This window comes from Grampus griseus (assembly GCF_964374135.1).
Source record: "Grampus griseus genome assembly, chromosome: 19".
Lineage (NCBI taxonomy): Eukaryota > Metazoa > Chordata > Mammalia > Artiodactyla > Delphinidae > Grampus > Grampus griseus.
Genome location: NC_139013.1, coordinates 4,016,646 through 4,030,174, shown reverse-complemented (window position 1 = coordinate 4,030,174; position 13,529 = coordinate 4,016,646). Strand labels below are relative to the sequence as shown.

General features: G+C 55.3%; 1 protein-coding gene across 3 annotated transcripts; it reads right to left on the bottom strand.

The window, feature by feature from the left end:
• Window positions 1–68: 68 nt before the first annotated feature.
• MBOAT7 (membrane bound acylglycerophosphatidylinositol O-acyltransferase MBOAT7) lies at window positions 69–13,302 on the bottom strand (the record flags this gene model as incomplete). Of its 3 annotated transcripts, none has more annotated exons than XM_082677261.1 (8): window positions 13,117–13,302; window positions 11,995–12,073; window positions 11,763–11,892; window positions 11,025–11,151; window positions 8,963–9,122; window positions 7,297–7,657; window positions 5,348–5,524; window positions 69–1,068 (listed from the first exon to the last, which is right to left on the bottom strand). In XM_082677261.1, the coding sequence occupies exons 2-8, from the start codon at window positions 12,068–12,070 to the stop codon at window positions 681–683; spliced, it is 1,419 nt and encodes a 472-aa protein (XP_082533387.1). In that variant the 5' UTR covers window positions 12,071–12,073; window positions 13,117–13,302. The 3 variants fall into 3 exon arrangements, with proteins under 3 accessions (XP_082533387.1, XP_082533386.1, XP_082533388.1); XM_082677260.1 differs by lacking the exon at window positions 13,117–13,302 and adding an exon at window positions 12,776–12,907; XM_082677262.1 differs by lacking the exons at window positions 69–1,068; window positions 13,117–13,302 and adding an exon at window positions 12,776–12,907 and having other exon boundaries at window positions 5,344–5,524.
• Window positions 13,303–13,529: the final 227 nt, after the last annotated feature.

Below are 13,529 nucleotides of genomic sequence, written 5' to 3'. Positions count from 1 at the left end.
CATCACAGAGGGATGCGGTGGTACGAGTCCCCCCACATTGATCACCCACAGACATTCCCGCGTAGAGTCTTTGTGTGACACTTTATTAGGAGAGATTTACACATTCTGAGCCTCTTAGGTCAAAGGATGACAAGAGGGTGACAGGAGCGCTGGGACCCGTAGGTGGCTCAGATGGAACCTGTGAGAACCATAGTCCAAAGGCCTGCACACATGCGCCTCGGCTTCTCCGTTCCAAGAGGGTTATACTCCGTACTGGTCTACCGAGACAAGAATGGAAGCGACCAGAAAGAGGCCCCCCAATCCCAGAGCCTGCCCTGAAGCTCCTAACCCCACGCTGGAGCCAAAGAAGGGAAATTTGCCCAAGAAACCAGGTCGCCCATCGGCCCCTGCTGTTGGGGGAAAACGCAGCTCTCTCTGAATACCTGGCGCTGGGCAGGGACAAAGGGAGATTCTTGTCTGGACCATGTCTTGATTTTTACAGGAGGGAAAACTGATCATCTGGGGCCCTCAGGGCGGAGGCTCTTCCAGGCGCGGTGCTGAGCTGGGGAAGCGGGAATCCTCTCCAGGCCCCCTGCCATATTCAGGACTCTTTCCGGGAAAGGAGACAGCAGCAGGCTTCACAGAATTCCCAGGCCGAAGCTTGGCGGCTGGACCGATGGCAGAGGGAGCGTCGTGACAGCTTACTCCTCCCGAAGCTTTCCTGAGGCAAGGCTGGTGGCGGGGGGCGGGGTCTTCCGCCGGCTGGGGCTGCCCCCACCTAGAGCCAGCCCCAGCCCGAGGGCCACCAGGGCCAGGACGTGGATGCAGAAGTAGATGGAGGCCCAGTACCGCAGGGTTTCGCCCAGCGAGAGCAGCACAAAGCCCATGCACATGTAGTCATAGGCCCGCATCTTCAGGAACCAGTGCACCCAGTCCCAGACTTTCTGGCCCCTGGGGCTGAGCCGCCCCCGGAAGGCCGACTCCAGCCGGCCCTCAGCTGCCAGGCATAGCGGGATGGTCAGGAAGCTCAGGTAGTAGCCAGGGTGCAGGCCGTGCCAGTAGGCGCTCAGTAACATGGTCCAGGCGCTCCTGGGGGAGGGGCTAGGAATCAGGACCGGAGTGCAGGCCCCCTGCCCCCTTCCCTGAGACCCGGGGGCCCAGGCCCCCAGCCCCTCCTCCCTCAGGCCCGGGACTCTCTACTCGCTCCTCAGAAACCCCCTCCCAACACTACCTTCCCTCAGGACCCAGGAGTCAGGTCCCCAGCCACTTCCTCTTTGAGGATCCAGGAAGATAAATCATGACCCGTGAAGACTCAGAAATCTCCAGCCATGGTCCCTTCTCCTTAAGGACTCCAAATGCTATCCCCTGAAGACCCACAAATTTAGGCTCTGATCCCCACTTCCACAGAGAACCCACAAATCAGAGCAGGTTTGCCAAGGACTGTGGCCTGAGTTCCTGCCCATGGGCATCAAGTTTTCCCTCTGGTACATCAGGGTGTTAAAACTGCAAAAATAACCTAATGACAGAATGATACTGACCACCCTTTCCGGGGGGGGGTGGAGGGGGAGGGCAGAGGGTGTAAGCGTCCATAAAAAGGTTGAATTTTCCCTGTTGCCAACAGGGAAGATCTTTTCCTCCTTCTCTTTTCTTAGGCCATTTCCTTGAAAAACCTGTTTGAGCATCTTTCCGTTATCCTTTGGATACAGATGGAAATCTCTGAAATGGTAAAGTAGGCCTCTAGAAGGTGTTACAGTCAGGAATGCTCTTCTCGAGGGCCTGGGAGCCATCTCTTCGAAGCCTAGGTGTGGAGGGAGATAGAGCCTGTCTCCCTGCAGCTCTGAGGGCTTATCCTAGGTACCAGCTCCGAGCTGTAAACACCTGCTGGTCATAGAGATAGGAGTTTCTTCAGATTCTTCCTTCAGATAAAGACACTTAACTGGCACGGGTGGCTACCCCAATCACCAGGTGAACTTGGGATGAACATGAGAGCACGCAAAGTGCTTGTGGCGTCCTCCGACATGAGGACCAGTTACAGTGTCTCTTGAGAACACGCTACGTAAAGGGCTCTAAGTGGCGACGGAGAGGACAAAAAGGGTGAGATTTCCAGACAACTAATAAGGACCTACTGTATAGCATAGGGGATTCTACTCAGTACTCTGTAATGGCCTATTTGGGAAAAGAAGCTAAAAAAAGAGTGGATATATGTGTAACAGATTCACTTTGCGGTACACCTGAAACTAACACAACACTGTAAATCAACTATACCCCAATTAAAAAAAATAGAAATAAAAATAAAATGGATGGATGGATGAACTGTTAAAAAAAAAAAAAAGGCTGAGCTTTTTTGGTAATCTCAGCAGTGGGTTACTTGAGCTATGCCTCGAAATCTGGTTTAATGCTTATTCAATAACTTGGTTTTTTTTTTCCTATTTTTTGGCCACGCCGCGAGACATGCAGGATAATAGTTCCCAGAACAGGGATCGAACCCACGCCCCCGGCAGTGGGAACACGGAGTCTTAAACACTGGAGCGCTGGGGAAGTCCACAAAACTGTTTTCTTTCTTTTCTACCTCTGGTGGAGAGAGAATGCTCTGGGTCGGCAGAACTGAAAGCAGTTGACGGTAGGACACACATCAGCGCAAGCCCGGCATCTGTAACCTCCACGTGTGCACACCTGAGCTCTTGGCCGTTCCGCCACCTACTCTTCTCTCCCTGCTTCGCTGCCCCCCTGCCCCCCACAGTGAACACTCTCCAAAGAATCGTCTAGGCTCCCCCTTCCGTCCTCTCTTGAACCCTCTCCAATCCAGCTTTCACTTCAGCCCTCCACTCTCCTCCGGTCAAGGTTGCCGGGGGCTTCCTCCCATCACGCCCCACCCAGTGGTCACACTCGCCTTCAGCGCACTGAAGCTCCTGGCACCTGCAGACGCACAATCCCCTCCTCGTTCCTTCTCTCGGCTTCCTTCTGGGAATGAATACTTTGCTGATTGTCCCCCTATGTCACTGGCTGCATCTGTGCTGGCTCTTCCTCCTGGTCCCTAGTCTACACCAGGGTTTCTCAATCTTGGCACTACAGACACCTGAGGCAGGATCATTTCTCGGGGGGGGGGGGAGTGGGGGGAGGTGGAGTGCTGTCCTGTGCAGCGCAGAGTGTTTAAGAGCATCTCTGGCCTCCACCCACTAGATGCCAGTAGCACATCCCCATTGTGACAAAAGCGTCTCCAGACATTGCCAATGCCCCCTGGGGGTGCAGCACAATTGCTCCCCCCCCCATTGAGAATCCCTGGTCTAAACGAAGGCGCACTCTGTGCTTCGACCTGAGGCTCAGTCCCAGAGCTTTAAGCATCATCCACACCTGCTGACGCTCACGTGTCCACTTCTTACACCAACCCTTGCATTACGCACCAGAATCACACAACTAACTGCCTAGCCAACAACCCCGGCTGGAAATCTAACAGTCACCTCAAAGTCAGGGAGACTAAACCCAAGTCTACCTTCCTCATCCTACCCACTCCTGAAACTTCCTTCTGCCCAATTTCCCCTCCTCAGGAAACAGCCCTTCTGTGCCCTACCATCACGCACAACCCATCACCTGGGCATCGGGCTGTTTCCCACCTCCACCTCTCAAATGCATCCACTTCTAGGCCACTGGTCCCTACTCTAGGATACCATCAATGCCCACCGGGCCAGTCCCTGCTTTATCACCTGATCCCCTCCCCCACCTTAGCCCGTTCCCACACAAGGTCGGAGCAGATCTTTAAATCATAAATCAGATCACACACCCCGGGAAGTCTAGCTCCAGAGGCACCATGACTGACTTCTTCATTATAAGAACGTGTCATGATGTATCCTGACCTCATCCGGTGACACTCGGCAGGCTGCCTAAGATCAGACCTCGGATCCTGGGTCTCTTCATCTGTAAAATGGGGATGATGAGAGCTCCTACTTCCTAAGGTTGTAAAGATAAGTTTATCTTATCTTTACAGAAAGTCTCCACTCAAGAAATATCAGATGAGCGAAGGAGAATACAAGCTAATCAGGCCTCACGTTAAGTGCATTTCACACTTTATCTCACTTATTCCTCACATCAACCTATGAAACAGGTAACAGCCTTACCCCCATTTAAGAGTTGAGGAAACTGGGTTCGGGGGGGGGGGATAAATTAGGAGTTTGGGATTAACATATATACACTACTATATAAAAAATAGATAACCAACCAGGACCTACTGTATAGCACAGGGAACTATACTAAATATTCTGTAGTACCCTATAAGGGAAAAGAATCTGAAAAAGAATAGATAGGCAACCACTGGTGGTCCAGTGATTAGGACTCCGCGCCTTCACTGCCAGGGCAGGGTTCAAATCCTGGTGGGGGAACTAAGATCCCACAAGCTGCTCAGTGAGACCAAAAAAAAAATAAAAGAATTAATATGTGTGAGTGTGTGTGTGTGTGTGTGTATATATATATATATATATATATAACTGAATCACTTTGCTGTACACTTGAAACTAATACATCATTGTAAATCAACTATACTTCAATTTTAAAAAACTGGGGAAAAATGCATATATGAGGAGGGTGGGAGGGAGACACAAGAGGGAAGAGATATGGGGATATATGTATATGTATAGCTGATTCACTTTGTTATACAGCAGAAACTAACACACCATTGTAAAGCAATTATACTTCAATAAAGATGTTAAGAAAAAAAAGAAGAGGTAACTTTAAGAGCTAGGGGATTGTTAATTGTGTTTGATTTTGCTTTTGGGAAAGAGATTGCCTTTTCCTCTTTTATTTCTACAGTCCATGTTTGGGTGGGGCCCCTGCTCCCACAGTTTGTTTAAATTTTTATGTTTACTAGCCAGAAGTTACATAAAGGTTTACAAAGCAGAGTGATTATTTCAATGGCTTCCTCTCGCAGTATGCTGAAGCAATTTATCTTGCTGGGCTCCAAGTAAATGGCTGTATCTCTTGAGGTTTAGTCAAGGGTAATTAAAGTAAGCATTTGGAATTTAAAAAAAAAAAGCATGTATGGGAATTTTTGAAATTAAAAAAGTTGAGGAAACAGGGGTCAACTAACTCCTTAAGGTTTCTTAGTAACTGGCAGGGTTAAGATTCCGGAAAGTCTAGCTACTGAGTCCACAGGACTGCGTTTGTGGAGCGGGGCTGACTTTAAGGAGGTAGAAACGGAAGCCCAGAGAGGAGGAAGAATTGACCCCGGAATAACGCAAATCAGAGCCAGAGCAAGGCTCAAGAAACTACAACTCCCATGACCCTCAGGGGTGGAGGCCCAGCGGGGGAAGACGCAGGCGACCCCAGGGGCAGCTGGGAGATGTACTTCTGTGCCGTCCTCCGAGACAGTTGGGCTCACCTGAAGACGTAGGAGCGCGCGGGCGCGCTCTTGTAGATGTACTGCGCCAGCCACCACTGCACCGTCATGTTCCAGTACCGCATGCCATCCCGCACGCGCACGCAGAAGTCTGTGCCATAGCAATCGATGTTGCGGATGGTCTCATAGTCGTACTCCGTGGAAGCCGCTTTCTCCGGACTGGGGGGGTGGGGGGGGGAGGATGAGGGTGGGGGACAGACATGCAGCTCAGCCAGGCCCCCTCCTGACTCTGGCTACTGTCCCAGCCCCGGATGCTAAGGAGGGGATCCTAGCCAGGCAACAGTTCTCTGGCTATCACGTTTGCTAGGGCAACAGGGGAGGGTAGCCCAGACTGAGCGTTTTTGGGAAGTGCACAGTTCATCAGCAATAGGGTTCTCCTCTTTGGTAAGGGGGCCTGCAACAGCCAGGAAAAGTCTGGAAGGGCCACGGTTGCTAAGCTATGAGTCCTTAGCAACCTGACCTGCCAATGGTCTCAGATGCTAGGGAAAGGCCATTCCTTAGCAACCAAGCTCAGCATATTCAGAGAAGCCTCCAAGTAGTCCATCCTAAATTGTTGGACACTTCGGTTGTTAGGGAAGCAGCATCCCTAACAATGAGGTGGTCCGTGGTTGCTAGGGAGATGTTTTAGGCCCGCCTGACACCTTGATGGTCTCTGTTGCTAGGGAAAGGGCATTCCTTAGCAACAAGGCCTAGGATGTTTAGAAAAGCTTCCTGAAGGGGCCTTCTCTGGCTATTGGTCCCCAGGATTGTTCTATAAGGGTCATCTCCAGTAATACAGTGGTTCCTGGGTCACTGGTGCCAACCCCCCCCCAGAAGTGGGGGATATCCTCGGCCCACCTGAACCGTTGGCAGCTTCCGATAACGGAAGGGGGTCATCCATTAGGGGCGGGGCCCAGAAGGTTTAGAAAAGCCTTCAATTCCTGCTTGGCATCTTCTGGGGGATACCTTCTCCTATGGCAGTGGCAGGAACTCTGCGGGGGGGCCACCTCCCCTGCAATGGGTGGCACTTTGTGACTACTAGGGGATTGCCCAACCCTTGTAAGAAGGAGTAGCTCAGAATTTACACCAAAGGGCTGCTTTCCCAGCCCCAGCCTGAAAGCTGACCATGACCGCTAGGGACAGAGGGACAGGCCATTCCTGGTTGCTAGGAGTGCCATTTCCCTAGTAACACAGGAGCAACATATCCTTAGCAACAAGGGTCTGTAGTTACTAGCTTTGTGACTTATCTAGTGATGAAGGAGCTGGGGGCTAGTTTTGCCAGCAACAAGGTTAATTGATAGTTACCAGGGGATTTCCTGGGCAACAGTAGGAAGGCGACTTGCAGTTGCTAGGAATGGTTTCCCCTCTGCTAGAGGACAGCACGGTCAAGGATGCCATTTCCATAGAAAAAGAGGGCAACAGCAGGCTGTTATGTGACGACATCCCATGGGGAGGGGCATGCTCGCTCCCAGCAACAAAGGGGCAGTTTAGGGGATGCCGTTTCCGTAGCAACAAAGAGCAGCTTTCTGGCAGGAAGGGGCAGTGCTGTTGCTAGGGAATGTTCTCCCTAGCAACAAAGGGCTACTCCTCACTGCCCAACGATGGCACCCTGAGCAACCAGGAACAACTGGGTTACTGGGGTGTCGCTTCCACGGCAACAGAGGGACAGCGTGTGATTGCTGTAACACCTTCCTTTTCCTAGCAACAGAGAGCAATTCACCATCCCAAGGGGGGACAAGCGCTAGCAACAGGGGGCAATCCGTACGTATCAGGACTACTGTTTCCTTAGGACAGGGGAAGGCGGGCTGTGGTGGCTGAGGGCGACACTCTGCTGACAACAGGTGGGAGACCTGCCCCCCCCTGCTCCCCGCTATCCTCCCTGCTAGGGGCAGGGCCAGCCCGCGGTGATTGGGCCTGCCGGGTCTTGGGACACCTCCCTCCCGCCGCCTGACCTGCTGGGGGGTGGGCATTGGAGGGTGGGGCCGCCCCCGGCCCGGGCTTTGGCGGCCACGGGGTAGGCCCCGAAGCCGGCGGCAATGCAGCCGCACTCGGCGGCAATCCAGGCCACGTAGAAGCGCATGCGGAAGGCGAAGAAGACGGGGATCATGTAGAAGAGGCGGGCGGGCAGCGGGCGGGCGTAGAAGGCGTCCTCACGCACGGCCTCCAGCGGGAACAGGTGGGAGGAGAGCAGGAAGAGCAGGCCGAAGAGCGGGGCCGGCCAGGCGCGCCGCAGCAGGGGCCGCAGGCTGGGCACGGCCCCGGGGAAGGGCTGCTCCAGCCAGTCCAGGTACGTGCGGTAGCGGAAGAACGGGCCTGCGGCGGGAGGCAGGGCAGCTGGTCAGACACGGTACACGTGGGGGGCGGGGAGAGCTCCAGTCTCGGGGCGGGGTTGGGGGACGGGGAAGATGGACCAGAGATTCGGGAGCTGAGGTGGACCAGGGAGAGAGGAAGGAGAGAGAGAAGCAGAGAGGGGAGTGGGGGTATGAAACCCAGAGAGAAAGGGACAAGGAAGCGGAGAAAGGGGAGGACAAGGGACTCGGCAGGAAATAAATAGGGACAGACACTTATGGAAAGGGACACAGAGCCTGAGAATGAGGGGTATGGAGACACGGAGACAGATGGAGACAGACAGACCAGACCTGGAGGGATGGGGCTGGGGGTGAGCTGGGTATGAAGGAGTGACAGGAAGTGCAGCAGTGCATGTGCAGAGGAAGAGTGGTGTGAGAAGAAATGAGAGGGTGGCAGGGGCGGGACCCCTGGGGGATCTGATGAGGACTTTGAGTTTTGTTCTAAGCGCTAGGAAACCAGTATTGGCTCTCCCACCAGGGAAGTGCTGGATTATCATTATGCCTTTTCATGAGACCCCTCTGGCCACTGAGCAGGGAGGGGCTGCAGAGGGGCAGTGTTGGAAAAGAGGAGACTGTTCTTGGCCTAGGGAGGGAGCAGAGTGGGGTTAACAGAAGTGTTAAACGTCTTACACGTCACAGAAGACCACACACTGTATGATTCCACTTATAAATGTTCAGGATAGGCAGATATATAGAGATAGAAAGTCAATTAGTGGTTTCCAGGGAATGGGGGCAGACGGAGGTTTGAGAGACGACGGCTCTTTGTACAGGGTTTTGACGAAATTACATGGCAGTGATGGTTGCACAACTCTGTGAACAGACTAAAACCCAGCAAGCTGGATGTGGTTACAAGTAGGTGAATGTGGTAATCATAACTCAATACAGTTGCTATGAAAATGAACACCTTCTAAGAGGTCAACATTAGTGAAAAATATTTTCTGAAACTAAAACTGGGATCATAACCTGTGAATGCTCGTTGCCCGGGCAGCAGAAATGTTAGGGTGATGTAGATCTTTCTCCTTTATCTCCTGTTTGCTCCCCAAAAGTTATAAGGAATCACTGAGGCTGAGAACAGTCTCTCTCTACTCTGGAGGGGCCCTGGGACCAGGCGGGAGAGTCAGACATGGACTCGGGCATAGATGCTCACCCTCAGAGCAGCAGATGCTGGAATGGAATGTGGGAACATGGAACAGGCACCAAACTCCAGGCAGAGGATGGAGACAGAGGGTGAGGAGCTGCAGAGGCAGGCCTGCGGGGCGGGCACGCTCACCTGTCATGATTCCCACGTAGCAGTAGCTGTAGCTGAGCGTCTCCATCAGAGAGGGAACGTCAGGCAGCAGCCCCAGGCTGGGCCCCTTGCTGAAGCCTGAGGCCATTTCCTTCCTCTGGGCCACGTGCAGGTCCTGTACTTCACTGGCCAGACTCACCAGCTGGGAGGAAGGGGTGTAGGGAAGGACAGGTCAGACCCGGGCTTCCTCTCACCCACCTCCCTTTCACTACCTCTCTGGGCAGCCAACAGCTGCTGCAGCCCCGCGCAGATGGGCGCTGAGGCTCTACTCCACGGGCAGCTCTGGGCATCTAGTCGTGAGTAAGGGCTTCTTGGTGACTCTCGCAGGGCTCACTCCTGGACCCCTCTGTCTTTCTTCTCTGAGTTCCATCTTTCTGGGTTCTCCTGCAGTTTGTGACTTCAGATACCACCCACAGTGTAACCCGGTGGGACTTCTCCTCCAAGCCCCAAGCCTGGTCATCAAGCTGCCTCTAGGGAATTCCCTGGCGGTCCAGGGGTTAGGACGCGCGCTTTCACTGCTGGGGCCCAGGTTTGATGATCCCTGGTCGGGGAACTAAGATCCCACAAGCCATGTGGCGAGATCAAAAAAAAAAAGAAAAAAGCTACCTCTTGTCATTAATACTTGGTATCTTCCAGGCACCTCGAATTGAACACATCCAAGGTAGAACACGGTATTAGCCTCTCCCCAAAGTGGGTCTTCTTCTAGTCTCTGCCATCAGCAAATACCACCACCATCCAATTAATTGCTTAGGCTGGAAACCTTCCTCACTCCCCGAATCGAATCCCTTAAGTCTCTGGAGTCTGTCCCTCTCGCTCTGCCTCCACCACTGGGCTGAATATGTTCGGGCTCCTTCTTCAGATCCGCTCTCTACCCTTCTCCGCACCGACCCCAGGCCAGCTCAACTTCCACAGGCCTGTGTCTCCCAGCTTCCCCCTGGGTTTAGTTGGCACAGAGCCCCAGGCAGAGATGGAGGAAGGCAGGAGTGAGGCTTGGGTTTATATTCCCTTGTATTGATAAGATCACCTTGGGCTGGCCGTGACCCTTGATAACCTTCTTGAATTGGGGGGCTCTACCCAAGTCTTTTTCCTTCCCAGCTCCACTACCTGCCCCTCCTCTCGTGCCCTGGGGCCCAGGACCTCTCCCCATCCTGCCCTCAATTTCTCCTAAATGCCGGGCTTCCTGGTGGGGCCCTGACTGACCTCCCCACAGGCCTGCATCAAGCCACCACTGTTTGTCAGCTGGACTTTGATAAAAGAGTCCCACGTCACCCCATCTTGCCCTTTCTGCTTCAACTCGCGCAGCATCGGGAGGAAGGATGTTTAAACCTGTGAATCTGGTCACACCACCTCTTCTGGCAACAAATCAAAAAACCTCTTGCAGTGGATCTTGGGCCCTCACAGGAAGAAGTCGGGACCCCTCACCGTAGCCAACGGGGCCCTGCACGGTTTGGCCTGGGCTGCCTGTGCTCTTTCCCGCTCCTGATGGACGGTCCATGTGGCTCGTCCACTGCTGATGGGACTCAGCCTGCCCCCTTCCACACACGCTGGTCCCTATGTCCTGAAAGGCTCTTTCTCCAGCTCCCGCTGGGAACACAGGATGCTGAGGAAACCTCATTCACCACCTCACATGACCGTTCTGTTCACTGATACGTAGCACATAGTAGGAACGCACGACTTTACGTTCCCGCCGGGGGTGGGGCCTGGGAATCTGTTTTCACCCATCTTCCCAGGTCATGGAGAGCCGGACGTGGTGTCCTGGTTTTGTGTCCTTAACTAAGTGCTACCTCCCCAGAGCTGGCTGTCCTTTGCAAAATGGCTTGCTACAAAGATGCACTTTAGCTCAGCCACCACTCGGCACCCACAGTTACGTAACTTTGGATACTTCTTTACCTCAGGGAAGAGCTGAGAGGTGAAGCCCCGCCCCCGGCGGGGTGTGTGGGAGAGACCATCCCCCTTCCTCTGCCTCCCACGGGAGTGGCTGGGAGGAGAAGGTAAAGTTGGGGTGGTTAACTGGCATACAGCGAGGGCTGGTGGGGAGTCTGACCTTCAGTGTCAGCAGCAGCTGGACGGCATTGGTGAAGGGTGTGGGAGTGGGCAGGCCCAGGAGGCTGAGCGCTCGGAAGAAGAGCAGATATGAGAAGGTCCAGGCTAGGGCCAGGGCGTGGCAGGAGCTGGGCAAAGGCAAGAGGCGTGCTGTGCTAGGTGCAGGGGTGCAGGACATCTTGCCTCAGCCGCCCCTAGATTCCAGCTACAAATCCTTCCCCACCTCCCCACCTTCAGAGACAGAAAATGAGGGGCGGGGGGTATGGAATGAGCATGACTGAAACAGCCACACAGAAATGTGCAGCAACAGAGAAGAAAATGAGAAGGGAGTTAAGAGAGGCTTCAGGGTGAAGACCCTTCAATCCTCCATTTTTTCTGGGAGGGAGGGAGGGAGGAGGAAGGGAGAGGGAGAGAGGGGAGGTGGAGAGAGAAAGAGGGAGGGAGAAACAGAGAGAGAGAGAGAGAGAATACCAATACCAACGGTGGCAGGGCCAGCAGACTAGTAACGTCCTCCTCTCTCCTGAATCCACGACATGGATGTAAAGGACCAGGACAAACACACAGGGACAAAGACCCAGAAAAAGGCAGGAGAGGAAGAAAAACAGACCAGACAAATGACAGAGAATCTAGAGATAAACAAGAGACATCCGGAGATGGAAACAGAGAAAGACCCCAAGGGGAAACAGGTCGCTTCCTCCACCCCCTCCATCTCCCCCTCCTCCCCCCACCAAATCCTCACCAGGGCTGGGCCTGAATGAGCGCCCACGTCCCAAGGATGGTAACCAGAGAATGCAAAGTGTGGGGACCACAGGTGAACAAGGTGAGCCCTAGGCCCACAGCTGCTGCCCCCCATCTCTTCAGCCCAGGTCCTGCAGGGAGAAGGCACAGCATAAGCGTGGAACCTTCCAGGGGTCCCCAGCCCGGGTCCCCCCCCCCCGTTTATTTTCCACTGGGGAGGGAACCTGACTCACCAGCCTTCTTAAAGAGGAAGCCGATGGGGATAGAGATAAGAAGAACCACTAGATATGTCCATTCTTCAGGCGACATGTTCTGGGGGAGGGGCAGAGGTTCCCAGTGAGAACCCAGGAGTCCGGGCCCCCAGCCCCTCCCCCTTCGAAGATTCAAGGATCCACCCCCCCCCCAGTCCCCAGTTGTCGAGGATCAAGGAGTCCTACCCTCAGCTCCTCTCCTCTGACAACACAGGAATCCCGACCTCCAGGCCCTTCCTCCTTCGAGGATACAGGAAGCCACCCACAGAACCCCTCTTTTGAGAACGCAGGCCCCCAGCTCTCTTCTCCTTTGAGAACCCAGGAATCCAAACCTCCCGGCCCCCTCCTCCTTCGAGTATCCAGCAATCCAGCTCCTCTCTTCTTATCCCCCAGCCTCTCCCTCTTTGAGAACCCTTCTCTCCAGTCCCCCTGCCCCTCTCCGAGAGGGCCTCAGAGGAGCCCAGGCCTCCAGCCTCCACCTCTTTCGGAGCTCCGGTTCCTTCTCCCGTCTGAAACCCAGAGAGCGGGCCCGCTCCCGAGCCCCACTCCCGTTGCGCGCACCAAGCGCGGGGTCAGATCCGCTCCGGGCAAAGCCACAGGCGGTTACGCCACCCGGGAGCTCGGCCGCGCTCCCGGCACCGCCCCCGCACCTCATCAGCCCGCCGATCCGCAGCGACCCCACACTGTCCAGACCCCTCCCGGTCTCCGGGGCGCCTCCGCACTACGCGCCCACCGCACCCCGGCCCAGGCGTGGCGGACCCACCTGGGCCCGCGGCTCCGCGCCGCCCGCCGGGCAGGAAGCAGCCGAGCAGTCCTGGCCCGCGGGCTACCGCGGGTCCGCCACGCCTACCCCGCCCAGCACGCCTCCGCGTCCCCAGCCTCTTTCGGGGCGCCGGCTGGGCTGCGCGGTCCGGGGCCGGCTGTGCAGCGCCCGGCAGGCTCCGGGCTGAGCAGGGAAGGAGCCCGGACTGGGCGCAGGGAGCCCGAGTCGGCAGCTGGACACGGACTCGGTTCTACCGAGCTGCGAGCATGCAAAGGGGCGGGGCTTCGGGCTCGGAAAGTGGTGGGGCCAGAAGCTTCGGGCACGGAGGTAAGCGACCGAACCTGGGAGAGAGGCGGGGCCTGGAGCTCAGCGTTCGGAATGAGGTGGAGCCTCCGCTTCAGGTTCCTTGGGACAGAGTCTGGAGGCGGTTTGGAGGCGGGGCCACAAGCTTCGGTTTTCTTCGGAGGTAGTCGATTACTGAAGGTCTCTGTTCGGATGTAGGCGGAGCCAAGAGCTTCGGCCGGATGTGGAGGGGCCACAGCGTCTGCTCCCTTCGGAGGTAGTCCGGATACAAGTGACCCTGGGTGGCTGAAAGGCGGAGTCTCATGTTTAGGAGGGAGGCGGAGCCACAGGTTTAGGCAACACGAAAGAGGCGGGGCTCAGGAGTATTCCAAGGGGGCGTGGCAAACAGCGTCCCGGCCTGAAGGGGGCGGGGCCCCGGGCCGTGGTGCCAAGGGGTCGGGTCCAGCGTAAG